The sequence below is a fragment of the Diospyros lotus genome, chromosome 15, assembly GCF_014633365.1.
Source record: "Diospyros lotus cultivar Yz01 chromosome 15, ASM1463336v1, whole genome shotgun sequence".
Lineage (NCBI taxonomy): Eukaryota > Viridiplantae > Streptophyta > Magnoliopsida > Ericales > Ebenaceae > Diospyros > Diospyros lotus.
The window spans coordinates 21,024,970-21,052,027 of NC_068352.1; the positions used below are offsets into that span (position 1 = coordinate 21,024,970).

Genomic DNA, 27,058 nt, shown 5'->3' on the forward strand with positions numbered 1-27,058 from the left:
AAACGAATTCAATCACACCTAGCATTTGATCGACTACTACATATATATATATATATATATACATGAGCTGCCCTCAGCTTTCTCCTAGAATCTAGGAATTCAAAAAAAAAATTTTAAAAATACAGTACAACAATAGATAAGATAGGATTTAAACTTGAAAAGTAGTTTTTTCTCCTATCTTTATTAAACAACTATAACTTCTTATCTTCTTTTAATTTCAACCTCCTCTTCTTATCATCTTATCACTCATTCAAACAACTACTCTTATCATCATTTAATCTGGAATTTCAATCTGTTCTCGAGCCAGAATTTCTTCCTTAACACCCCCCCTCAAGCTGGTGAATAGATGTCACTCATTCCCAGCTTGCCTCTAATAAGTTAAAACTCTTGTTTAGTCATGGCCTTAGTAAGAACATCAGCTTCTTGTAAACCTATAAGGATATATGTAAGATTGACTCCACCATCTTCAATTTCCCATTTAATGAAATGTTGATCGATTCTTATACGTTTCATCTGATCATGTTGGATTGGGTTATTCACTATATTTATAGCTAGGTTTGCTATCACAATATAGCCTTGTAGGGATAGTTATAGGCACCTACAGATCTTCCATAAGCTTCCTAAGTCAGATTATTTCACATATACATTGAACTATAGCTCAGTATTCTGCTTCAGCACTACTTCTAGCCACCACACTTTACTTCTTGCTTCTCCATGTCACAAGATTATCCCATACCTTAGTACAATATCCGAAAGTAACTTTTACCAAGTTTTTTTTTTTTTTCTATTTTTTATTTGTGTTGAATGGCTTTTACCATGGCTTTCTTCCAACATTGTTGAATGTGGGCCAATAGACGTTTTTTCTCCAATTTAGGAATTCAACAATCATAACACCTTTGAAGAAGTTTAAATCCCTGTTTCCTAGTTCTTATTCCTGAGGACGGAACCAAGGAACTTACTTATTTTAGCAAAGTAACCTCATAAGGGGTTGTGTAACATCTTTTCTAAAATTCTATCCTGCAGATTGAGTAGCTACTAAGAAAGCAATCTCAGAATGCTTCCTTGAAAAATGGACTAATTCTCAATATGGCTTCAATAGATAATGAATGCCAAGATTCTCAATGAAAGCATAATCTTTTAGGCCCTACTAGTAAATTAGATATATTTAAAAAAAATCTTACAATTACACTTGTCATGAATTCTTAGTGTATGTCATGGATTATGCATTGAATCTTTTCCATAAGACATTCTATCCTTCAACAGTTTGCCCAAAGGTTTATTCCAAAGTTCCAAATGTCTCAAGCAAGGTGTTTTCTTCTCCCTCTAATTTATTTTTGGTTATCAGTTCTATAGCCAATTACCCCTTTCGAATCAAGAGTTTTAAGCTTGGTGTAGCTTGTAGATCAGGTCTAGAGAAGTTGATTGCATATAAGATATCTCTGTAGGAAACAGGAGAGAACAGTGAAAAATCTCTAATTCACCTAACCATGTGCAAGGGATTACATTCCCTATTAATGGAGAAGAGTACTACAACTTTTTAAGAAACTATAAACAAATGGAAGCATAATCTATATATTGTACAAGGAAACAAAATATTCAACACTCCCCCTCAAGTTGGTAAATAAATACCGATCATTCCCAGCTTTCTTACAAGTTCTTCAAACTGCCTGAGAGGTAAACCTTTAGTGAACAAATCAGCTAGCTGATTTTCTGAGGGAACAAAAGACAAACAAATCTCTCCAGCATCTAGCTTTTCTTTGATGAAATGGCGATCAATCTCAACATGCTTAGTGCAGTCATGTTGCACTGGATTGTGTGCAATGTTGATTGCTAATTGGTTGTCACACATTAACTCCATAGGAAAATGACCAAGTATTTTTCAAATCACTAAGCACAATTTTCAGCCACAATAAATCACACAATCCAAGAGCCATTGCCCTAAACTGTGCTTTAGCACTAGACCTAACCACAACATCTTGTTTTTTGCTTCTCCATGACACTAGATTTCCCCCCAAAAGTACACAATAGCCAATAGTAGACCTCCTCTCAACAAGTGAACCACCATAGTTAGCATCAATGAATCCTTGACTTCCACTTTCTGCCTTAACTTAAACAATAGACCTTTTCCAGGTGTTAACTTCATATAGCACAAAATCTTTCATACAACTTGCATATGCTCTTTAATGGGACTATGCATGAACTGACTCACCAAGCTGACAGCAAAAGCTATGTCAGCCATGATGTGAGATAAGTAAATCAACCTTCCGACTAGCCTCTGGTATCTTCCCTTATCAATCAATGGACTGTCACTTGGTCCTAATTTTTGGTTAGGATCCAAGGGAGTATTTGCTGCCCTTCCACCTAGCAATCTAGTTTCTTCCAATAAGTCCATGGTATATTTCCTTTGGGAAAGAAATATACCATCCTTTGAGTATGCAACCTCCATTCCCAAGAAATACTTGAGCCTACCAAGGTCTTTGATGTCAAATTCTCAGGCCAGATTTTCCTTTAACAATTTCTGCTCATCCTCATCATTGCCAGTAACAATTTTGTCATCGACATAAACAAATAGGGTTGTTAGAGCACCTTTCTTTGAATGCTTTATGAATAACATGTGATCCCCTCTACATTGCCAATACCCCATTGCCTTCATAGCCCTTAAGAATCGATCAAACCAAACTCTTGGGAATTGCTTTAATCCATACAGAGCTTTCTTTAATCTACAAACATAACCTAAAACTTCATTAGAAAAACCAGGTGGGGAGTCCATAAATATCTCTTCCTCCAAGTCACCATGTAGGAAGGCATTTTTCACATCTAGCTATATCAACTCCCAACCATAATAGCTAGCCAAAGATAAGAGAACCTGTACTGTAGTCATTTTTGCCACGGGTGCAAATGTCTCCAAGTAATCTATGTCATACATTTGAGTACAGCTCTTAGCCACTAATCGGGCTTTGTATCTTTTCAATGTACCATCAGCATTGTATTTCGCATTAAACACCCATTTTCACCATACCAATTGAACCCCCTTCGGTCTAAGCACCATTTCCAATGTATTATTCTTTTCTAAGGCCCTCATTTCATCTTGCATAGCTTATACCCAATGTTGATTCTGTAATGCCTCTTCTACAGTCTTAGTAATAGTTATGGAATCAAGGACGAGCAGAAAACTTTTGTGTTTTAGGGACAATCTATGATAAGAAACAAATTTGGCTATAGGGTGTTGTGTACAACTCCTCACACCTTTTCTATCAGCAATAGGCAAATCCATGTCTGAGTTTTCAAGGTTAGAACAATTTATAGCGTTTGGCAAATCAGAATGCTCAATGAGTTCCAAACCTGGCCAAGGGGTAGATGATGGATCCTACTTAGCACCTGGATTAGGTTATTCCTTCCTTTTATACACATATGGTGAGCCTTTGTGTTATACCAAGGGTCACTAGAATTGATTTCTTGGATAGGAATTCTGCCACACTCACGGATTTGATCTTAGGAATAGATTAAATGAATTCAACAGAAATAATAAACAGAAACAGAATTAAAAAGAATAAGAATACACAAACCAAACATCCACAAGACACCAAGATTATCCTGGTTCAGATTGCAATATGCAATCCTACATCCAGCCTTAAGAACCCTCCAAGAGCAGCCTTCTTTGATTCAGAAAGAATGATATCAGTACGCCAGTTGCACCCCTCGATTACAAGCCTTCTCTCAAGATTACAAAAGCTATTCTAAAACACAGCCTTTCCTCTCTCAAAGCTTTCTCGAGAAACAACTGAATTATGCACCTCTTATGCCTAGACCTCCTCCTCTATTTATAGAATATTTGGGCGACAGTTCCTAGGCTATTACACAACTGGATATTACCGGTTTTACCCCCCAACTTGACAGTTATTTACAAGTGAGTCCACTGCCTATCTTTACTCTCTAAACCGCATAATAACTTATATAAACAACACTGATGTCGCTGCCTCAATACTCTAGACAAAACTCTTGAACACTTTGAATCGCACAAGAGATATCATTGGCTAAACAGAGATTGGAGGATCAGAAGAAGGTTCCAAGTCTCCTGAACTTACTATCATAGGACTAGAATAAATAAGAGAATCAGAAGTGTTAGGATCCAAAGAAGAACTCTTCTAGAATAGGAAGATCATGGTCAACAAAAACACTCTCCCCCTGAGGACTAGAAGTAGGGACCTTGAAGAAGGGCTGATTTTCAACAAAAGTTACATCTTTAGATACAATGACCTTTCAAGTATGAGGATGATAGCACTTGTACCCCTTTTGAGTAGGAGAATAGCCAAGAAATACACACCTAAGGGCTCGGGCATCAAATTTGTCCCTGTGATGTTTAAACACATGGACAAAAGCCACACAACCAAATATCTTAATAGGGAGAGAAGTATGCAAACCAATTTCTAGAAAGTGAGTAGAGACACTGAAATGGGGAGACTTTTGAGTAGGAGAATAGCCAAGAAATACACACCCAAGGGCTCAGGCATCAAATTTGTCCCTGTGATGTTTGACACATGGACAAAAGCCACACAATCAAATATCTTAAGAGGGAGAGAAGTATGCAAACCAATTTCTAGAAAGTGAGTAGAGACACTGAAATGGGGAGAGTTGATTTAGGACTCTTGAGGGAACCCTATTGATTAAATAAGTTGTTGTCAACACTGTTTCACCCCAAAAGGTTTTGGGAACTGAATGATGGTGCAAGAGAGCTCTAGCAACATTTAGGAGATGCCTCATCTTTCTCTCAACAACTCCATTCTACTGAGGAGATTTCACACGAGGATTCATGAACAATCCCCTTTTATTGGAAAAAAATGATTAAGATGATGGTTGAAATAGTCCCTTGCATTATCAGTCCTAAACTTCTTAATAGAAACCCCAAATTGAGTGAGAATCATTCTATGAAACAAGGGTAGAATGATGCTTTGTCTTTGAGTAAGTAAACCCATGTTATCCTAATGCAGTCATCTATAAAGAATACAAACCATTTGGACCCAGAACAATTAGGGATTCTAGAAGGCCCCCACACATCAGAATGCACTAAAGAAAAATGAGAAAAGGAGAGTTTATTGTTGATAGCATAAGGCACCCTATGGTGTTTGGACAATTCACACACATCACAATGAAGCATACTAATATCTACCCCTTTAAACAAGTCTGGAAACATAGATTTTAACAAAATGAAAGAACGATGACCTAATCTAAAATGCTAAAGCCAGATAGTGGACTAAGTGGAAGTAGGTAGAGAAGAGGAGTGACCTAAGCTAAGATGACCTCACTGCTCCCTTGTAGGTAGTATAGCCCATTAAGTGCCTTAGCAGCACCAATCATCTCCCCTGTGGCTAGGTCCTAAAACACAGAATCATGAGGTGAGAAAATTACATGGCAATTAAGGCTTTGGGCAAGCTTGTGAACTAAAAGTAGATTGGTGGAGAGGCTAGGCACATATGGTACTTGTTGGGTAGGTAGAGATGGGTTCAAACATACCTTTCCTTGCCTAACTATAGGGATAGCTTGGCCATTAGCAACTGTAATTTTTCTGGTGCTAGATATTGGTTCAAAGGTCTCAAAGAATTTTAAGTTAGATGTCATATGATCGGTGGCTCCAGAATCTAAGACCCAAAGATTATTCCTAGTTGTATATGAGGCACTAAAGGACTCAGAATTAAGGCACACACCTGTTTGAGCCAAAGAGCAGTCACCTTGAAGAGTCCTTAAGGACTTTAGTTTCCTAATTTCTTCTGCATTCAGTGTAAGCTGATCTCTGCCTTGCTGAGTTTTCATCCATACACCCTACATTTTGTTAGTCATCATAGCAAAAAAATACTAATAGCCATCGAGGTAAGAACGCTTCAATACATAACAGATCTGAAAAAAAAAAAATAGATTCACAGCGAGGTCACAGCAACTCGACAGAAATAACAGCAGCACCTCCTCAATTTAGGTCAATGACGTTAGAGATCGGAGATGGGCAACAGAAAAACAACGAGGCCAACAAGAGTAACAACAACTGATCGAAGTGGCAGCAACGATGAAGGCCGAAGGACATGGTAGTGGCAATGAAGGCCGATGAAAGGGGTAGCGATCGAGAAGACGGAGATGGACATTGTGCGACATCAAAGATGTGAAGGCGGCGATTGCTGGATCTGAGGGATGACGGCCAATAGAGAGGCATCGATGGCTCGAGACAACGGCCTAAGGACGGCGAGGGTCGGATTTGACACGAAAACAGTCAGATATGATGATAGTGGCTGGTTTGGCACGGCGATGGGGCAGATCTAGGCGTCAGCTGCCAAAGAATGGAGGACGACGGCGACCAAAAGTAGATCTGGACAAAGGTGGCGCGTGGCCAAGGATGGATCTGGTCAGCGGTGGATGTGGGCAACAACGAAAGGTCGACCACAGGTGAGCACGAAACGGTCAATGGGAAATCTAAAGGCCGCGAGCTGAAGGCAGCAAACCAGCGACGATGGAGGCGGGAGACCCTTCGTCTTCTTTGCTCCTGGCGCTTGACGAAAAAGAAAAAAAAACCCTCAGATCCTAAGCCCAAATCTAAAGACGAAAGCAACAAAGGCCACAATGCAACCAACGGCAGACTCAACTGCCAAATCTGGCAACAGATCGACAGCGATAGCAGCTGCCCCCGAACGTCGAAAGCAAATCCAACGGCAGCAACTTCAACTATTGGAAATGGCGGACAACAACTAAAATAAAGGCCAAAAAACCCGACTATGAAGGCCGAAGAAGCAACTGGTTGCAAAAAACAGACAACAATGAAGGCCAAAGAAACGTAGGAGCTTTGCTCTGATACCATGTAGGAAATACGAAAGAACGGTTAAAAATCTGTAATTCACTTAACCATGTGCAAGGGATTACATTCCCTATTAATCAGGGAAGAGGACTACAACTTCTTAAGAAACTATAAACAAATGGAAACATAATCCATATACTGTACAAGGAAACAAAATATTCAACAATCTCATATGTTGTTTCACGAATGATGCTATTAACTTTTGTAAAGCTAGGAAGAGGAAGTTACAATTCCTTGAAGGCACTTTCTTGCATTCTAAAGTGTTTATGAGTTTTACCAAGTATTATTGGTCTTCTGCTAGGCTCAACCTCTAAAGGCAAGGCAGTTTGATAAGCGCTTATAGAGAAATGCAAGTCTAGACTTGCTTCATCCAAAAGAGAATTTTTTTTTAAGAAGGGAAGGTTTAACTTATTAAGAGTGGCCCTATATAGCATCCTTTTGTTTTCTTGTCCTTGTTTTCAGCTCCTACCTCTATGGTGGCTAGGTTCAAAAGGTTGCAGACAAATTTTCTTCGAGAAGGTATAAGTCATGAGCTTAAGTATCACCTAGTTAGTTGGGTTAAGTTGTTCCCTTCCTCAGTCTGGGGAGGTATGGGGAATGGAAACTTGAAGGCTTTCAACAAGGCCATTTCCAGTAAGTGGTTATGGAGGTTTGCATGTGAGACAGTTGGATTATAAAGGAAAGTCATTGAGGCTAGTCATGATTTAGTGAGATCGCTAGTAACTGGTCAAATAGGTGGCCCCATGGGGCAGATCGTTTGGAAAGCAAACATGAAAATTTTGAAAAAATTATGTTAGGTTAGTGTCTTCCAAGGTTGGGAATGGGTCATCTGTAAAACTTTGGGTGGATAGATGGTGTAAGAGTAGGTCGTTATATGGAAGTTTTTCTTTTAAGTAACCACTTCTCTTGTTTGTCTAGCACCGTGATCTTGTCCTTGCAATTCTTGTGAACCTTTCAAGACTGGGAGATTAAAGCCATTACTGCTCTTTTTCCATGCTTCCAGCTCACTCGAGTATAAGGCAAAGGGAGGACAAATGGGTTTGGTATCCAACAAAAGGAGCCATTTCAGTCCAATCATTTTATGTGGCTTTGCAAGTAAAGGTAGAGCTAGCTTTTTCCTTGAAATTCTCTTCCAAGTCAAAAGCCCCTCCCCATGTAGCCCTTTTGTCCAGACAACCTATTTTCATTCTTTTTTGACTTGTGATAATTTGAGAAAGTGAAGCCTTGTGGTGTAGAAAATATTTGGAAGAAAAGAACTTAACTTCATTCACTCAGCAAGGGTGTATAAATACATGAATACAAGATACCTACTCTCTATAGAAGTCTACTCTATTTACAAGATACTTAAACTATTTAAAACTTAATCATATTCAAATTGACTTATCTTCTTCTCCTTTTTATCTCTTTATCCTTCCTATAATTTCTCCTTCTTTATCTTCAGCAAACCGACAACTCCTATATTTCCCCATGTAGTTACAGAGTGGTGTTACATATATAAGAAGGAAGGAGAAGCAGTGGATCATCTTCTCCTCCTCCACTGCGCAGTGGGTCATAATGTTTAGATCCCTGTCGGTCACAATATTCAGAGCCTGTTCTTCCTTCTTTGTGTAAAATGTGTGATGCTAACATATGCAATGGAATTTTTGTTTTCACATGGGCAAGCTAAGCTTAGTAGAAGATACACGTCAAGTTTGGAGGACTACTTTCAGTGTTGATGTGCAGATGTGGACAGAAAGGGATAGTGACGTAAAATACAATCACACAAAAAACTGAAAGAGCAATTAACAGCAAATCTCAAACCCTAAATACAGAGAACAAATCTCAATTCCGTATATCAATTTAACAATCCATCCAAGGCTGCTTTCAGAATTAAATAAGAAATGTTTATATAGGGCATTAATGAATCCTATTTAAAAAAATTAAGGTAATGAGAGACTAAGTACAAGAGACAACAAAATTACCAATATGCTAATTTCTTAATTCATGCATTGATTAGATTTTTCAAAATCAGAACAGACTTTCCTAAAAATTCCAAATCTTTAGATTTAGGTCCTCCACCATTCTACCTGGCTTAGGGGAAAAAAAAAAGAACAACCACTCAACTCTGGTGAGTTGGTCTGCAAGGACCACCCTAAGGAGCTCAACTCTAGATCTAAGTATCAAAAGTTGGATGAATGGATGTAATGAACGAAGTGTCATTTGAATTGGGACAACCTATCCACTTGACTAAGAACCTCTAAATAAAAGCATCTGCGTTGGATGAAGCAATAATCCCATCATTGAGCACAACATTAATCACATCCTTGCGTTATGGAACAAGCAAAAATCTAGGAGCTTGACAAACAGCAAGAACATCGCTAGGAAAGAAAGCAAGCTCAAATCCTTCATGCAAAAAATATGACTAATACTCGTGTCATCAAGTCTCACCTAGTTAATTAAGGCTCATGATTTCTGTTGTATTCATGTCATCAGGTAAATCAAGCAAATATACATTGTGTGTGTGATGTAGGGAATGAAACGGTCCCCTAGCTCAAGCACGTAGTATCCTAAAAAGAATGTTAGGTGTATCTTATAAGACAGATACAAACCACAACATAAGCACCTTCATTACAGTCCCTCACTCTACAAAGCAAAACAAGTTTATAATCAACATTACTCGTTGCAACTTTTTGTTTGATCTCAACATAAAAATCATGGATGTACATTTAACAAGTTTACATATTTGGACAATAAGGCAGGGCAAGAAGAATAGTCATGAACAAGAGGGACATAAGAATACCTCTCCAACTAACAATGACTACCCCCACAAGCACCTCCTTGACAATCCCTCTCACAAGCTCCATGATGGGAGGTGAAGATGATTCATGTTGGAAATTTGGAGGCCTTTACTTGTTAGTTTGATAGGTATTAGGTAAATTTTCTTACCCTTGTAACTAAAGACAAAGGTATTTTATTTCTTTTCATGATGTGCGCTGTTAAACGCATGTTTAAGCAAGCTTAAGTGCAAAGTGTTCTAGTGCTTTTTCTTGTCCAAGAGACGCACACAGATAAGCTCGGCTTAAGCACAAAAAGTGCACACTTTTTTGTTAGGTGCAAGAGGTGGTTATTTTTTTATTTTTAATTGTTTTACAGTATTAAGAAAAACAAGAGTTGTTATTGCGTATCCTCATATGAAAATTTTGAAGTGTTGTAGAAGAGAAAATTCAGTATTTGGTCATGACTTTTTGATATTGGGTGTTGTTAATATAGCTAGAGTTGAAGAGTCTAGATTTAATGTTAGAAGCAAAAGAGGCAATGGGAAAACTGGAACACCAGCTTCAACTTCTACTTCACGGCCAGTTTTTGTTGAAGAAGTCAATTAGATGGAACTGATGAGGAAGATGACGAGAACTTTTAACACTAATTGTGAAGATGACAATCAGGACCCTAGTCCTAACTAATGTTTTCTTTGAAAATAGAACTGGAATTTGAGGGAGAAATAGAAAGAAATAAGGGAGAGACAGACCAAAATGAGGGAGACTGACAGAAAATAGGGGGGAAACCGGAAGAAATGGGGGAGAAATCTAATAGAATTTAGGAGGAAATCAGAGAGAACAATAGAGGCAAATAAAAGACTTCAATAAATTCTTCATAATTCATACATTGATCTCGGTACTGTGGGGTTACAGCTTTATATAGAAAGCTAATCAATAGTTATTTGTGGCAGTTACCATTTCTCCATTGCCAATAACTGCTCCTAAATCACTCCACTACCGCCCCGCCCCCCCACTACTCCAGAACTGTAATTCCTATAACATAACTGTAATTCCTATAACATAACCACTGATTAAATATGCTAATTAAATATATGACAACTGAAAATAAAAAGAAAATATCTTCCTAATTCATAAGTGTTGTGACATTCCCTCCCTCTTAAAAGATTTCTTGTCCCCAAGAAATCATGGTCACTAGCTACCTTATTCATCCAATCCCTACAGCTTCTTTTTCTTCTACCATCTCTTAATCTACTTCAATTTTCCATGCAATTTTCCATAATCTCACACCAAAGTTGTATACATCCGAGCTCTTCCAATCAACACACTAAACAACCCCAAAGGAACCTGCTCTGATTCTCTTTGTCAAAACCAGATCACTCCATGGTGTATCCACTTCCTCCACCTTTAGTTGGTTTAGTTGGAACAATTTGCCCTTCCTTGACAAACCTAGAATCACCTTGGACTGTAATGTCCTCTGAATCAATAATGCCTACAAATGGCTGAACTTCTCCATGATAAAGTAGAGGGAGATGCTTCACAAGAGGAGGATCTTTGGCTGTGTTCATTGAACTGGTGACAGAGACAGGGTCATATGATTTGACCAAATTCAAATCCCAATCATAAACATCTTTGCCACTGCTTGAACTTGGCACCTTGCTGTGTTCAACCGCAAATTGCTTAGGACATGTAATGTTAGCAGGATCACCATCAATACCTTCCAAAATTTGATCAGCATTCTCCTTCAGTAGACAGTCCTCTATCACAGGGACTGGTCTCTTTTGTTGAATAATTGGATCAAAATTTTCCTTAGAAAGTAATTCTCTTAGAAGACTAACCTGATACATTTTTGCCATCATGATCATGAGTTCATCCAATTCTTATTGATTTCTTCCTTGAATACTCTCTCCAGCGTCTACATTCTCTCAAGAGTTCCTTCGGCCATCTGCACAGTCCAAATTCTTCTAAATTCACTTTGGATCATTGCTACAATAACCACCTTGTTTTGATCGGAATCAACTGCTATGAACCCTAAATCACAGCCGAGAAATTGTTGCTCCAATACCAAATGTCAGGACCTTAGTCCTAACTAATGTTTTCTTTGAAGATAGCATTGGAATTTGAGGGAGAAATAGGAAGAAATAAAGGAGAGACAGACCGAAATGTGGGAGACTAACAAAAAGTAGGGGGAAAACTGGAATAAATGGGGGAGAAATCTAAAAGAATTGAGGGAAAAATCAGAGAGAACAATAAGGGGAACTGAGAGACTTCAATAAATTCTTCATAATTCATACATTGATCTCAGCACTGTGGGGGTTACAGCTTTATATAAAAAGCTAACCAACAATTATTTGTGGCAATTACCACTCCTCCACTACCAATAATTGCTCTTAAATCACTCCACTACCTCCCCACTACTCCATAACTGTAATTTTTAGAACATAACCACTAATTAAATATATAACTAAAAATAAAAAGAAAATAGCAGTGGCCAATCACCATAAGTTCTTGGGAACAAGAATTCTCCCAAGGAAAGGGGAATTGTTACGACCCAAAGAAATATTAGGAATTATCTAATACTGTATTTTCTTCTTGTTGTACTTGTTGCTTTACTTGTTGTACCTTTCAGTTAGACAGCCTATAAATAGGCTAGAGTAGGTAGAGAATGTATGTTGTTGAATGATATTGAATTTTTTACTCTCTCTCAACATCTATGATCTCTCTCCCGATCCCTCTGATTCACTCTCTTTCTCTGTTTTGTCTGCATTTCTCCCTCTATTCTTGTTGTTATCTCCCTCTCTTTTAGTCTAATTCTCCCTCCAATTCTCTTTGTTCTAATTCTATCTTCTCGATTCCTTTCAATTTTCCTATTCAAACCCTAGGAACATGATAATGACTTTCTTAATCCACCTAGAGCCAATTCATTCCTCCCGGCTGTCAGATCCGAAATCTAACAAGGGAGAATTCTCTCCAATTGAGAGAGAATTACACAGGAATGTAGAGGAAAGGAGGTAATGATAGAGAACTGAAAGGGGAGAATTGAGAGAGAGAGAGAGACTTAGGAGGGAAAATAGACTAATTCAATTATCGAAAAATCATGTCTAACAATGAGCCAGGTCAGTCTTTTATACTGCCTCAACTGGGGGAATGGCGCCAAAGCAGTTGCCAAGTCCCTTCTAGAACCCGTGCAACTTGCCACCAACTAGCATACAACTTGCATTGCTGGAATATTATTCCAGCAAGCAAATTCCCTCCAAAATACAAATGCAAATATAATTTGCAAAAATAAGAATCCACAACGTAGTTACGTGATAGCTTCCCCCCTCCTTCAATTATTTATTGTTCTCAAGAAATATGCAGCAGGCTTGTTGAATTAGGAAATTAACTATAGCTTCCCCCCTCCAATTATTTATTGTTCTCAAGAAATATGCAGCAGGCTTGTTGAATTAGGAAATTGCCTTAGTCTGGTAGGTACTCCCAGGTGTTGTTGTCATCATGGAGAGATAACCCTTTGACCAGCACTTAGGTATGATTCGAGACACCGATTCACACTTTCCAATTGTCCATCCGTCTCTGGATGATGGGCAATGGACATATGTAATTTAGTGCCTAGGGTCCTTAGTAACTCCTTCCAAAACAGGCTAGTAAAGATCTTGTCCCTATCTGAAACAATGGACCGAGGTACCCCATACATTTTCACCACATTATCCAAGGAAATGGCTAAATTTGGTAAACCTATCAACAACCACTAGGATGCAATCCCTACCCTCAGACCTTGGCAACCCTTCAATGAAGTCCATCGTCACATTAGTCCAAGCCTCCTCTAGAACGGCTAGAGGTTGCAGTAGGACAAGTCAAGCCATTGTCTCGTGCTTACATCTTTTGCATACATCACAGTTCATTACATAGTCCATTACGAATTTCTTAAGCTATGGCCAATAAAAAAATAGCCTGACTTGCCTATAAGTATTCTGAATCCCCGAGTGACCTCCCAAAGGGGAGCTATGGAGTGTGTGTAAGATATGATTCCTCAATGCCATATTCTCGCCAACCACCAATCTGCCCTTGTATCTAATCACCCCATTTGTAAGAGTATAGCCCGGTCTACAACTCCCATTAACACTTAGTTGCTCCAATAAGTCCTTGGCCCATGCTCTTTGCTGATAACTATCAATGACCTCTTGGAACCAATCAAGCACCATCAAGGTAATAGCAGCCAACTCACATCCTTCCTGACAGCATGACAGGCATCGGCAGTCACATTCTCCTTCCCTCTTCTAAATTGTATCACGTAGTCCAATCCCATCAGCTTTGTCATCCCCTTCTTCTACAAATGGGAATGTAATTTCTATTGTAACAGAAATTTGTAACTCTCTAAATTGTATCACATAGTCCAATCCCATCAGCTTTGCCATCCCCTTCTTCTACAAATGGGAATGTAATTTCTATTGTAACAAAAATTTGTGACTCTCATGATCTGTTTTTATAATGAATCTCTCACCTTCCAAGCAGCAATGTTATTAAAGGCATGCCTAGGCGCAAGGCGCACCCTGGGCGCCTGAAAGCATTCCAGGCGAGCGCAGACCAAAAGGCGCGACAAGGCGCGCCTTGGATTGTTTTTCAAGGTTTTTATTTCACTGTTTGTTACTTTATTTATTTTTTTACTATTTAGGGTTTAAATTTATTGCTTCAACTATAAATTTGACAACAAGTAAAAAGGCTACTACTTCAAATGCTCCAATTGAATTTGAACTAGATGAAGATGGATAAGGAGAATTGAACAAATTCAAGGCATGCAATAACAAAATGCAACATTAAGTCACCAACATAGCACCCCCATACTTGCAACCATCTTTCTTAGGCTTTTATATATCACCTATGATCTCTAGATGCAAGAAGTGGACAAAAAGGGAAAAAGAAAATTATATTTTCATAGGCCCAAGTTAAATAGTGCTTTTCCTTAGTTTTCCATCTTCCTTGATTGTGTTTCATTTACTTCAACAATGTTTTGTTAAAACTGTTCAAGTCTCGATTTTCTTAAGATTATATTATTCCAATAATAAAAAGTCAAACTACACTCAATATCTAATGATTAACATTCTATTGGCGTGATCAATATTTATAAACACCACAGAGGCTGAGTTTTCATTATACAAAGAAAGATGCAAATTCAAGTCTAGTATATTACCTACCAAAAAAATGTATGAAACTATCATCACACTTCTAAACCATAGAAATCATCCAATAAGAGAGTAGATGATGTGGAAGAAGATATTAAAGATGATATTTCTAATGATGAAAATATAAAAATCTTTGATCTTAATGATGAAGATGATTTTTAGATTATTTAAAATACATAATTAGTTAATCTTAATTAAAATTTAAGACCTATAAATTTTTTTAAGATTTAATTTAAGTTGACTTAAAGACTTTTATATTACATTTTTTATTATTCTTTTCATTAGTATATGTTGAATTTTTTAATTTCCTTAATAACATACTTGTAAATATGTCATTAGGAGTTAAGACTTATTTTATACCTTATTTTTCAAGTAGGATATATATTTTTCTTTTTTTTAGTAAGCATGTGCCTAGATCTATAGGCGCGCACTTCAGGCTCCAACACCCTTTTGCGCCTCAGTGAGCCTCGAGCCTTTAATAACACTACCAAGTAGTGCATCCACTTCTCCACCGCCATTAGCATAGCTAGGAGTTCCTTTTCATAAATGTTGAGGCCTTGGTGTCTAGGGCTCAAAGCCTAGCTAAGGAAAGCCAAAGGCCTCCCCTCCTAAGATAGTATTGCCCCAATTCCCACCCCACTGGCATCTATCTTAAGTGTGAAAGGCTTGCTAAAATTTGGCAGCCCCAGCACTGGTACTTCATTCATGGCCCTTTTAAGTTTGCTCAAATGCCTCATCTACTTTTTGGTCCCATTTAAATCCCTCCTCCTTAAGTTGGTTAGTCAATAGCTTACTGATTAGACCATAATTCTTCACAAACTTCCTATAGTACCCTGTAAGCCCCAAAAACCCTCTCAAAGCTCTGATGTTAGTAGGCTTAGGCCAAGCTGTAATAGCCTCAACCTTTTGAGGGTCAGTCCCCACTCCTTCCTTAGATATAACATGCCCAAGTACTCAATTTGAGTCTGTGCAAAGACACACTTAAACCTTTTGAGATACAACTGATTGAATCGCAAGACCTTAAACGTAGTCCTAAGGTGCTCTAGGTGCTGTTCAAAGGAAGAGTTGTATATTAAGATATCATCAAATAAAACTAGGACAAATTTTCTAAGGTAGGGTTCAAAAATCCAGTTCATGAGTGCTTGAAATGTAGCAAGGGCATTGGTAAGGCCAAAAGGCATGATTATAAATTCATAATGGCCATGGTGTGTTCTAAAAGCAGTTTTGGGAATATCAGGTGGGTTCATTCTTATCTGGTGGTAACCGGATCATAGGTCTAATTTAGAAAAAAACTAAGGCATGTTTAAGTTCATCAGGTAGGTTTTCAATGATAGGTGTGGGAAATTTATCTTTGATGGTAATGGCATTTAGTTGTCTATAATCGACACAAAAACGCCATGTCCCATCTTTCTTTATGACCAATAGAACAGGAGAGGCAAAAGGGCTATGACTTGGTCTGATGATTGATTGAGACAACATGTCCCTAACCAATCTCTCAATCTCTATTCTTAGTTTAGGTGGGTATCTATATGATCTGATATTAACAGGTTCAATGTTTGGTTTAAGTGGGATAGAATGGTCCAAGGGTCTCTCGGGTGGTAGAGACTTAGGTTCTACAAATAGGTCTTGATATTCAACCAATAATAAGTTAGATACCTGCCATGTAGACCTTCAGTGCTTGTGGCCGATTATGGAATCATTCCCCTCTGCTTCCTCCTAGTCTCCCACTCTTCTCTAGCCTCAACTGAGAATAATTGGGCCACTTGAGACATTTTCCTTCGAAATAGCTGGTGCAACTTCTTCCCTTTCAAATCTGCTTCAAATACTTCACCCTGCATAAGCAAGCTGACTTGCTTATCCCTCCGCTATTTCCACTACACACCTGACCTGTTCAACATGCCATTCTGTAGCTTCCGTAACTCTAGGATTTTTAGTTGTAGTTGAAATATTATTTGTTCCTTTATTTCTGCATTCAGTTGGAATCTTTATCTTGTGAGTTGTTGGAACCCCTAGTATAAATGGGGAGTAATCTTGAATAAAAAGGAAGGGAAGTTTCCCACTTTAACTCTCAAGCCTACTGGTTCAAGCTATCCAAATTAGCCTAAATTCTCTTCACAGTCTACAAACTAAGAGATTTCTACTTCTTTTTTTGCTTGTGTGACAATGTTCCACGGTTAGATCAAAAAGCTAAGGATGATTTAAATGGAACATTCTTATAATCACCAAATCAAATTGGAACAAGATAACAAGACATTCCTCCATGACTGGTAAGGTGGTTGTGTTTACCCAAGTTATCTAAAATGGCTTAGATCTGGCTCTACCTTAAGATTTAACCTAATAATGGTAGACCTAGAAACCAATTTCATAGTACTTTTCTCCATGACTAACAATCCCCCCTCTCCACTCTTAATGCACATTTGAAAATACTAGTTCAGTTCTACTCAACATTATCTACAGTCTCAAAAGTGGCATGCAAAGAGGCGCGTACTAGATAAAAAACAAAGTGGAAAATAGAAGCAAATGGGATAAAAGGAGATACTATTGAGTTATTGCTATTGTTCATGTGATCGCAATAAGCTACCTTTTGAATTTCTTCCCTCCTCTTACCTTTTTTTTGTAGTTGGAAAGGTTACCATGCATAGACCACGAAAAGGCAAGTTAGAGAAAAGTTATCATAGATTGGCTAAAGCACGTGAAGACACATGGTTAGCCTTCTAAGTTGCTACTCTACTAGTTAACCCTCTCTCTCATTCGCCCTCTATTCTCGTATTTATGGCTTAGTGATGCAATCAACACGCAATCAATATATTTCTTCTCTCTAAAATTCTAACATGCTGCATTGCTACTCTCTTTGGGCTTATAATTGAGTGACAGTTATAATATTATGAAAGCAGTTTAGTTTTGTTTATTCTTCATTTTCCTTATATTAGGTTTTTTAATTTATTTTTTTTTTAGTATTGCTATTATTGCCACAAACTCCACTTGGGGATGTTATCCACTGTCGGTTCCAAGCCCGGATAAAAGAGGAGAGTTGTGTTAGGTAGCTAACAGCCAACGTAAAACCTAGTCAAATCTAAAACATGAACTCTAGACAAATTATGAAAAACTGTTGGGGCGTAACCCTTCATAGCGACACGCTACACTGCCCGCGTGTAGTGTCGAGTGAGCTAGGGCCGCTGCATCGCCGCCCGGATGTAGTAACAAATGAGCAAGGATCCTCGCATTTGCTTGGACGGATATGGGTAAAGAAGTTAGTCCAAAATCAAAATCAAAAACAAAATCAAAATCAAATTCAAAGTCAAGGCCAAACCCAAAATCATAGATTAAGGATTGGGTCATGGAACATAGGAATATTAACAGACAAAGCTATGGAAGTGGTAGATGTGATGATTAGGAGAAAAATTAATATTATGTGCCTTCAAGAGATGAGATGGATAGGAAAAAAAGCAAAAACTTTATCAGAAACTAGATATAAAATATGGTACACAAAAAATGATCGAACGAAAAATAGAGTGGGGATTATTATGAATAAAAACTTAGTAGATGAGGTAGTGGATGTAAAGAGAATAGGGGATAGGATTATTATGGTGAAGGTTAGTCTAGGAAGAATGACTATGAATATCTTTAGTACATATGCACCACAAGCGGGGTTAGGTGGGGAGATAAAAGCAAAATTCTAGGAGGACCTAGAGGGACTCATATAAATGATACTAAGAGGAGAGAAAGTGATTATGGGAGGTGACTTAAATGGTCATGTGGGTAGAGACGGAAACGGTTATAGAGAGGTACATGGAGGGTATGGATTCGGGGAAATTAATAATGAGAGCAAGTCTATTCTAGATTTTGCTATGGCATATGGGCTCATCATAACCAATACTAGGTTCAAAAAAAAGGACAAACACTTAATCACATATAAAAATGTCACATCAAGCACCCAAATAGATTACTTTCTCATGAGACAAGAGGATCAGATATGTTGTAGGGATTGTAAGGTGATACCGGGAGAGTGTTTGACTACTCAACATAAACTTTTAGTACTTGACATCCAAGTAAGAAATTAGAAGAGAAAAAATCACATAAAACAAAATCCAAGAATTAGGTGGTGGGATTTAAAAGGAGAGAAACAACTAATCTTCAAAGAAAAATTAAAGGGTAGAAGGGAATGGAATGGAGAAGGACAGACAAACCAAATGTAGAGAGAAATGGCTAATGTCCTGAGAAGCACGGCAAAGGTAGTCCTTGGAGAGACAAATGGTAAAACCCCTAACCTTAAGAAGTATTGGTGGTGGAATGATGAGGTGCAATTGAAAATTAAAAATAAGAAAACTTGTTATAAGGTTGTATATCAGTGCAATAATGAAGAAAATCTAAAAAATTATAAAGAAGCAAAAAATGCAGCAAAAAGAGCTGTTAGTGAAGTAAGGTCAAAAGCATATAAGAATCTATATAAACGACTTGATACAAAAGACGGAGAAAGGGATATATATAAATTAGCTAAAGCAAGAGAAAGAAAAACAAGGGATCTAAATCAAGTGAAATGCATAAAAGATGAAAACCTAAATGTATTAGTGAATGAGGGATCGATTAAGGAGAGATGGAATGAGTATTTCACAAAATTATTCAATGATAGTGGCGACACAAGAGTTAGGTTGAGACATCTTAGTAACTCCGAAAGGAACGTGAGCTATACATTTTATCGACGCATAAGTTCAAATGAAATAAGGTAAGCATTAAAAAAGATGAAAAATCATAAGGCGGTAGAACTGGATAATATACCAATAGAAGCATGGAAATGTATGGAAGAAGAGGGCATCTCCTGGCTAACGAAATTATTTAACGCGATCCTTAAATCAAAAAAAATGCCAAATGAATGAAGGAAGAGTACTTTGGTTCCTATATACAAGAACAAAGGGGATGTTCAAAACTGTGAAAATTACAAAGGAATTAAGTTAATGAGCATACCATGAAACTCTAGGAGAGAGTAATAGAGCAGAGACTCAGAAAAGAAACAGAGGTCTCGAAAAATCAGTTTGATTTCATGCCTGGTAGGTCAACAATAGAAGCTATATACTTATTGAGGCGCCTAATGGAAAGGTATCGGGATCATCAGAAGGACCTACATATGGTGTTTATAGATCTAGAAAAGGCCTATGATAGGGTCCCTAGATAAGTATTATGGAGGGTTTTAGAGAAGAAATGAGTCCGAATAACCTATGTACAAGCCCTTAAGGACATGTATCACGGTGCAGAGACAAGAGTCAGAACATGCAAAGGGGATACTGAACCGTTTAAAATTATAATGGGACCGCATCAAGGTTCTGCACTAAGTCCATACTTATTTGCTTTAGTAATGGATGAACTCACTAAAGACATTCAGACAGAGGTGCCATGGTGTATGCTATTTGCAAATGACATAGTGTTGGTGGATGAAACAAAGAAGGAGTGAACACTAACCTTGAGTTGTGGAGAAACAATTTAGAATCTAAGGGATTTAAATTAAGTAGAAAGAAAACAGAATATATGGAATGTAAATTTAGTAAGAATGCAAAAATGAAGGATGTTATAATAAAATTGAAAGACCAAATCTTACAAAGAAAAGACCATTTTCGATATTTGGGATCAATGATTCAAAAAGATGGAGAAATTCACGAGGATGTCACACACAGAATTAAGGCAAGTTGGCCAAAATGGAGAAATGCATCGGGGGTGTTATGTGATGGTAAAATCCCATTAAAACTAAAAGGAAAATTCTATAGGACAGCTATAAGACCAGTCTTGTTGTATGGCTCAGAATGTTGGGCAGTCAAATACCAGCATAAGCAAAAGACGAGCGTAGCGGAGATGAGGATGTTAAGATGCATGTGCGGCCATACAAGAAAAGATAAAATTAGAAATGAGGTTATTCGTAATAAGGTAGGAGTAGTGCCAATCGAAGAGAAGATGAGAGAGACTAGACTAAGATGGTTTGGTCATGTGAGAAAGAGACCACGAGACGCTCCTATGAGGAGAGTTGATGAAATGGAACAATTAGTAAAAAAAGAGGTAGAGGCAAACCCAAGAAGACTTTGGGAGAGACATTAAAGTTTGATATGAAGTGTATGGACCTAAATGAAGATATGACAAAAGACATAAATACATGAAAGTCTAGAATTCATGTAGTCGACCCCACATAATGGGATAAAGGCTGGATATGTTGTTGTTGTTGTTGTTGTTGTTGTATTATTATTGCCACAACAAATGGCTTCTAAATGTGTTTCGTTAAGTGGAAGTGGGAAAAAAAGATCCAAAATTGGAAATATAAGTTTTTGCAATATCCCAAAGTAGTTTGTTTGAACATTATCCATTTTTTTACAAGAACCAAAAGTTAATTCTTTTGAACATTATTAAAAGAATTTGTATTTTAGACGTCTTATATGCATTATATAACAATCTTTTCATGTTAGATATTTTTGTTTTATCAATTTAAGTGCCTTATACCAATAAGGCGAGTGCCTTTTTGGGCACCTAGCACTTCAAGCAATATAATGTCATATCATCTTAAGGGCACTTCACCTTTAACACCTTGTACCATAATGAGACAACAATTTGATTACATTCGTAGGTAAATCAATTAAATTACCCCCTACAATCTATATACATGACTATTGAGGGATTTGTGCTAATTGGTTACTATTGAATTGTTAATCATCATCTGATCTAAAAACTTAAATTGGTCGATAAAGAGTTAACTTTATCTTTTATAATATTATTTTTGCTCTCAAAACACCCCCTCACATATGTTCAAGCTTCACTACATAACTCACCCAAACAAGTGCAATAATTTAAATATTAGGTCAATGGTGAGAAAAGAACTGATGACCTTTGCCTACTCTAACACAATATTGAATTGTTAACCACTATCTAATCTAAATCTTAAACTGGTAGATAAAAGATTAATTGTATCTTTCGTATTATTATTTTTACTCTCAATAGTACAAAGTTGTCCTACAAAATCTTAAATCTTAAACTGGTAGATAAAGGGTTAACTTTATATTTCATATTATTATTTTTACTCTCAATAGTACAAAGTTGTCCTACAAAATCTGGAATGAACATCTGAGTGAATAGGAAGAGATCGCCTCTTTTGTTTCAATCTCTATCTATAGATTATACATTTAATTGTGTCTATGCAATCAATAGTTAAGCGAAATGAGTAATATTACCTTCTCCCATCAAAGCAGGCCTTATGGTAGAATCACATATATTGTCATGTGCAAGTTTGCAGCTAGCTATCTCAATTCCTTATCCTAATTCTGTATATTTAATTTTCTTACACTGCCTAAACCTGTCTTCATTTGCAACTAAATTCCATTGGTTGGGTTTGGGCACCTCAAAGTAGGTCATTATCTCCTTTTATTAAGCTAGCATGATCAAACGATTCCAGAATAGACCCCTACTGAAAGTACCGCCATACTAGAGAACACACTAAACACCAAGCATGTGTAAGTTTGCAGCAAGCTAAACGAGTTCACAACTTTTTGTGGGCTTAGCTTGATACTTTTTCCAAGATAAGCAAGCTTGAACTAGCCCTAACGTACAGAACACAAGCTGTAAGCCAACAACTTAGTTCTTCTCTAGCCCTATCACTATGTGTCCTCCCACATTCCTTCTATGCATAGTTCTTTAACTGGTCAAAAGAACAGGATCATTGAGCCATTAGTGTATGTGAAGAGGCTGGAAAATAGATTTATCCACTTAAATATTTTAGTATATATTCACCACAAGTTGGATTGAGAGAAGAGACAAATGCAAAATTTTGGGAGGATTTAGAGAAATGTTGCAAGGAATAACTAGAGAAAAGAAGATCATTATAGGAAGTGACTTAAATGGTCATGTAGGTACAGAAGTGAACAGGCATAGAAATATGCACGGTGTAGTTTTCAAGAAATAAATAATGAGGAAAAGCTATTTTGAATTCTGTCATGCCATATGATATGTTCTAAAAGCAGGAAGGACATTTAATAATAATATGTTCTAAAAGCAGGAAGGACATTTAGTCGCATATAAAAAAAGCTTATTAACTATCCAAGTAGATTACTTTCTTATGAGACAATAGATTGCTATGTAGTTATATTGTAACGATTGTAAAGTTATATCAATAGAGTACCTAACCACTCAATACAGGCTTATAGTCCTTGGTGTCCATATAAAAAAATGGGAAAATGGTTTATTAACTATCCAAATAGATTACTTTCTTATAAGACAATAGATTGCTTATGTAGTTATGTTGTAAAGATTGCAAAGTTATATCAATAGAGTACCTAAGCACTCAATATAGGCTTATAGTCCTTGGTGTCCATATAAAAAAATGGGAAAATGGTTTGAAAAACAATCAAATGGTGAAATTTAAAGTGTATGAATCTTACTTTAGCCAAAAATAAAAAATTAAATAAAGTGTGTGGCAAAAGAGATTAGTTTGTGAAAGTAACCCAATGCGGATTGAGATGGTTATTGCTATCCAAAACACAACAAAAACTATTTTTGGAGAGTCAAAGAGAAAAGCTCCGAATCAAAAGAAGTCATGGTGGTAGAGTAACGAGGTATAAGAAAAAACCTAAGACCAGGAGAACTTGTTACAAGACTTTACATGCATGCCATAACATAAAATAAAATGTTTAACAACAACATATTAAGATTTAATCCCAAAAACAAGAGAACAATCAAAGTGCTTACAACAACAACAACAATACCAAGCCTTAATCCCACCATATGGGTCGGTTACATAGATTGTAGACCTCCATATGTCTATCCATAGTTGTATCCTAACGAGGCCATTATATTCTCTATCATGTTTAAGAGTTTCCAACTAAGTTTTATTTGGTCTTTCACTCCCACTTTTACTACAAATTTCCTCTATTTCATCCACTTGTTGCACAAGAGCCTCTATTGGTCATCTTCTCATATATCCAAATCATCTTAATTGTAACTCTCTCAATATAAATAGTATATTATCATAAAATAGCTATATAATAGTACTATATATAAATAGGACACAATGCATTAATATCAAGGAATCCAAATTATTTATATACAAGTTATTAAAGACATGTATAATCAAGTAGAAATATGGATTAAGACTTGTAAGGGAGATATTGTTTTTCAATTATAATTACATTACATTAAGATCTACACAAGGAAAATTCTTCATTGCTCTTGTAATGGATAGAGTCACACACATTCAAGAAAATGTGCATTGGTATATATTACTTACAGAATGATCTTGTTTTTGCAGATAAGACAAAGTAGGTGTGAATATTACACTCAAACTAAGGAGTGACACCTTATAAAATTCAAAGGCTTCAATTTGATCAAATCAAAACAAAATATATAAAATGTAAATTTAATAAAAATAAAAAAAAAATAGATAGTGTTGCGATAAGACTTGATGATCAAGTTATCCCTAAAAAGGGCAATTTAGATATCTTGGTTCGATTATACAAAAAAAGGAAGATTGCTAAGGATATTACCATAGTTAGAATGAAAAAGTATGTCCAGCATTTTATATCATAAAATCTCTTTTACAGATAAAAGAAAAGGTCTATCATGTGGCTATAAGACTATCCTTATTGTATGCTTCATAATGATGGGTAGTTAATTACTAACATATATAAAATACAAGCGTAACTAATAAGAGAATATTATGGTACATATGAAGCCATACAAAAAAGACAATTAAAAATTATATTATCTGTAATAAGATTAAACTGACGTCTATTAAAGAAAATGACGTCTATTAAAGATAAGATACACGACACACGAATAAGATCCTTTAGACAACCTGGAAGAAGAAAGTAATAGATGCATATGTTAGGAGAATAGATAAAAAGGAAATCGTTGCACTTGCCACCAAGAGAGGTAAAGGAAGATTAAAAAGAAAAATGTAGTCAGAAATGGCATGGTCATGGATAGAAATGAATGATTAAAGAGTTAAAATTCATATACCCAATCCTAATTACGACTAAGGCCTCTGATCACAAAAAATGTTGAACAATAAACTGCATGGCATGAACACATGGACCATTAAAAGAAAGAAAAAGTCAAAAAAACCAAGTATTTCCTTCCACGTACAGCAGGATGTAAATAGGTATTTTGAATGAAACATCAAAAAAATATAAATAGAAGCAAAATTAATCGATTCATTGAATATGTGAACCTAAAACTGTAAGTTCGCAACAACCATACCATAATCCACTAGAACTCGGCCGAGTCCCAATCGAACCAGGCCGATTCATCTCCATCAGATCCGAGTCACCAACTCGACGAACCCTCTCATAACCACCTCCAGACTTAGGTCGACCGTCTTCCCCGAGCCGATTCGGCCGGTGGCCTCCGATCTCCCTTGACCGGACTCCCTGTTGCTTCTGTAACTCGAAACCCGGCTTCTCCTCCCGCCCGGCGAACCCCGGCCGAAGATGAGGCGGAACGAACCGGTCCGGCTTCGTCGATGGAGACGGACACGGAGACGCCGAAAACTCCTTCTCCGGCTTCGGCAATGTCAAAGGAGAGCCGGTTCGGCCGAGCGGACGGAGAGATATGGTGTCCTCCTCGGACCTGATTTGATCTCGAATCCCGGCAGGTCGTTCCCGTTGTTGCTGGCGTGGAGAAGATGGCAAAGGAGGGGAGAGTTGGGCGATTGGCTTGGGAGAGGGGCGGCTCAGGACGAGCATGTGGCCATGGATGCGGGAATTCGACAGAACGGTTCTGGAGGTGGGAGAGGAGAGAGGAGAAGAGGGGGAAGAGGCGGAGGAGGCGCCGGCGATCTTCTTCTTGTCGTAGATGTCGTTGAAGTTGAGGGAGGCGTACTTGTTGGCCCTGCTACTTGCCATCCACCGCCGCCGCCGCCGCCGCCGTGAACGGAGGAGAGAGAAGGATGTTTTGAGAGTCGGATCAAAGGCCGGACGATCGCCGATCGAAATGGAGTCTCCGTACGGATTGTGCAGCCTACATTCCAGCCGATTTCCTTCATTCTTTCTTTTTATTTCTGGGATGCAGTCGCCTTTCTGATGATGATTCGTTGTCCACGTGGCAGCCACCCGCTTATTACTTTTATTATTTTCAATATCTTGCAATTACATTAATTATTAATAATTATTTATTACTAAATCTAACCTATTGAATTTAATCTTGTTGTACTCTATGTATGCATTAAACTTCTTTGCAACGTAAGTCCTCTGAATTCTTAACCAATCATATATATATATATATATATAAAATAAGACATAAAGATTTTTTAAAATATCTTAAAAGAAAAATATTTTAATGGTTAAGATCAATTCCTAAACATTTGATAGTTGAAATTAAAAATTTCCCTACCCACAGCAGCCATCTCATTGTCTCTCTCTATTTTTCTCTATTTTCTCTTTCTCTTTTCCATCCACTCATCTTTGTCTCCAGGGCCTCTTTCTCTTTCTCTCTATCTTCCTCCCACCCACACACACAAGCATATATATATATATATAGAGAGAGCAATGGAGCCTAAAGCAGCGAGCAGGGTGGGCTCATGATGGAGAGCCGATGCAGTGGCTAGGTGTGATAGTCGGAGGCGTGATCGATGGTGGTTGGATGCAGCGAAGCTTGGTGGCTAGAAGTAGCAGAGTTGAACAGCGATGACGATTCGTACGCACAAGTAGAGGTGCGAGAGGTGGCCCTGCGACGGCAAACGACTGATAATGGCTATGGGGCGACGACCAAGGACGATCGATGGAGATAGTGTTGGCCGCAGCCAGCAGGTGGCCAGTGCTGTGCGCAGGCGGTGGCCGTGCGTTGCAAGAAAAAGAAGCGGGAGGAAGAAGATGAAGGGAAAACGAGAAAAAAAAAAGAAAAAAAATGCTAAAAAATAGGGAAAATGGAGAAAATATCAAAAAAATTAAAAAACATTGGGAAAAAAATGTATTATGTGTATGAATATATGTTTTTTTTTTTGTATGTATATTTATGTATTATGTGTATGTATGTATATTTATGTAGCATGTGTGTATGTATGTGTGTATGTATTCTATATATTTATATATGTATTCTGTGTATGTATGTATGTATATATGTACACGCATGTGTCTTTGTGTGTGTAACTCCATTTCGTATATTTCATGTAACTCTTTTTTTGTGTATGTGTGTATGTTAATATTTATTAGATTAATTAAATGTATCACTTAAACTGTCAATCAAATTTTATGATAGAATATGTTATTGATGAAGCAAAGAGAATGAGTATGACACTGAGTTGAGCTACGATTTATTGTTTAATAAAAAAT

The 27,058-nt window shown here is 37.3% G+C and overlaps 1 protein-coding gene across 1 annotated transcript in view; it reads right to left on the minus strand.

Annotated features, from left to right (window-relative positions):
- Positions 1-25,832, minus strand: part of LOC127791959 (uncharacterized) — a 46,185-nt gene extending 20,353 nt beyond the window's left edge. Inside the window, exon 1 of the mRNA XM_052322195.1 lies at positions 24,990-25,832. Coding sequence (XP_052178155.1) covers positions 24,990-25,633 — 644 coding nt within the window. The 5' untranslated portion in view covers positions 25,634-25,832. The remainder of the gene's footprint in view (positions 1-24,989) is intronic.
- Positions 25,833-27,058: the final 1,226 nt, after the last annotated feature.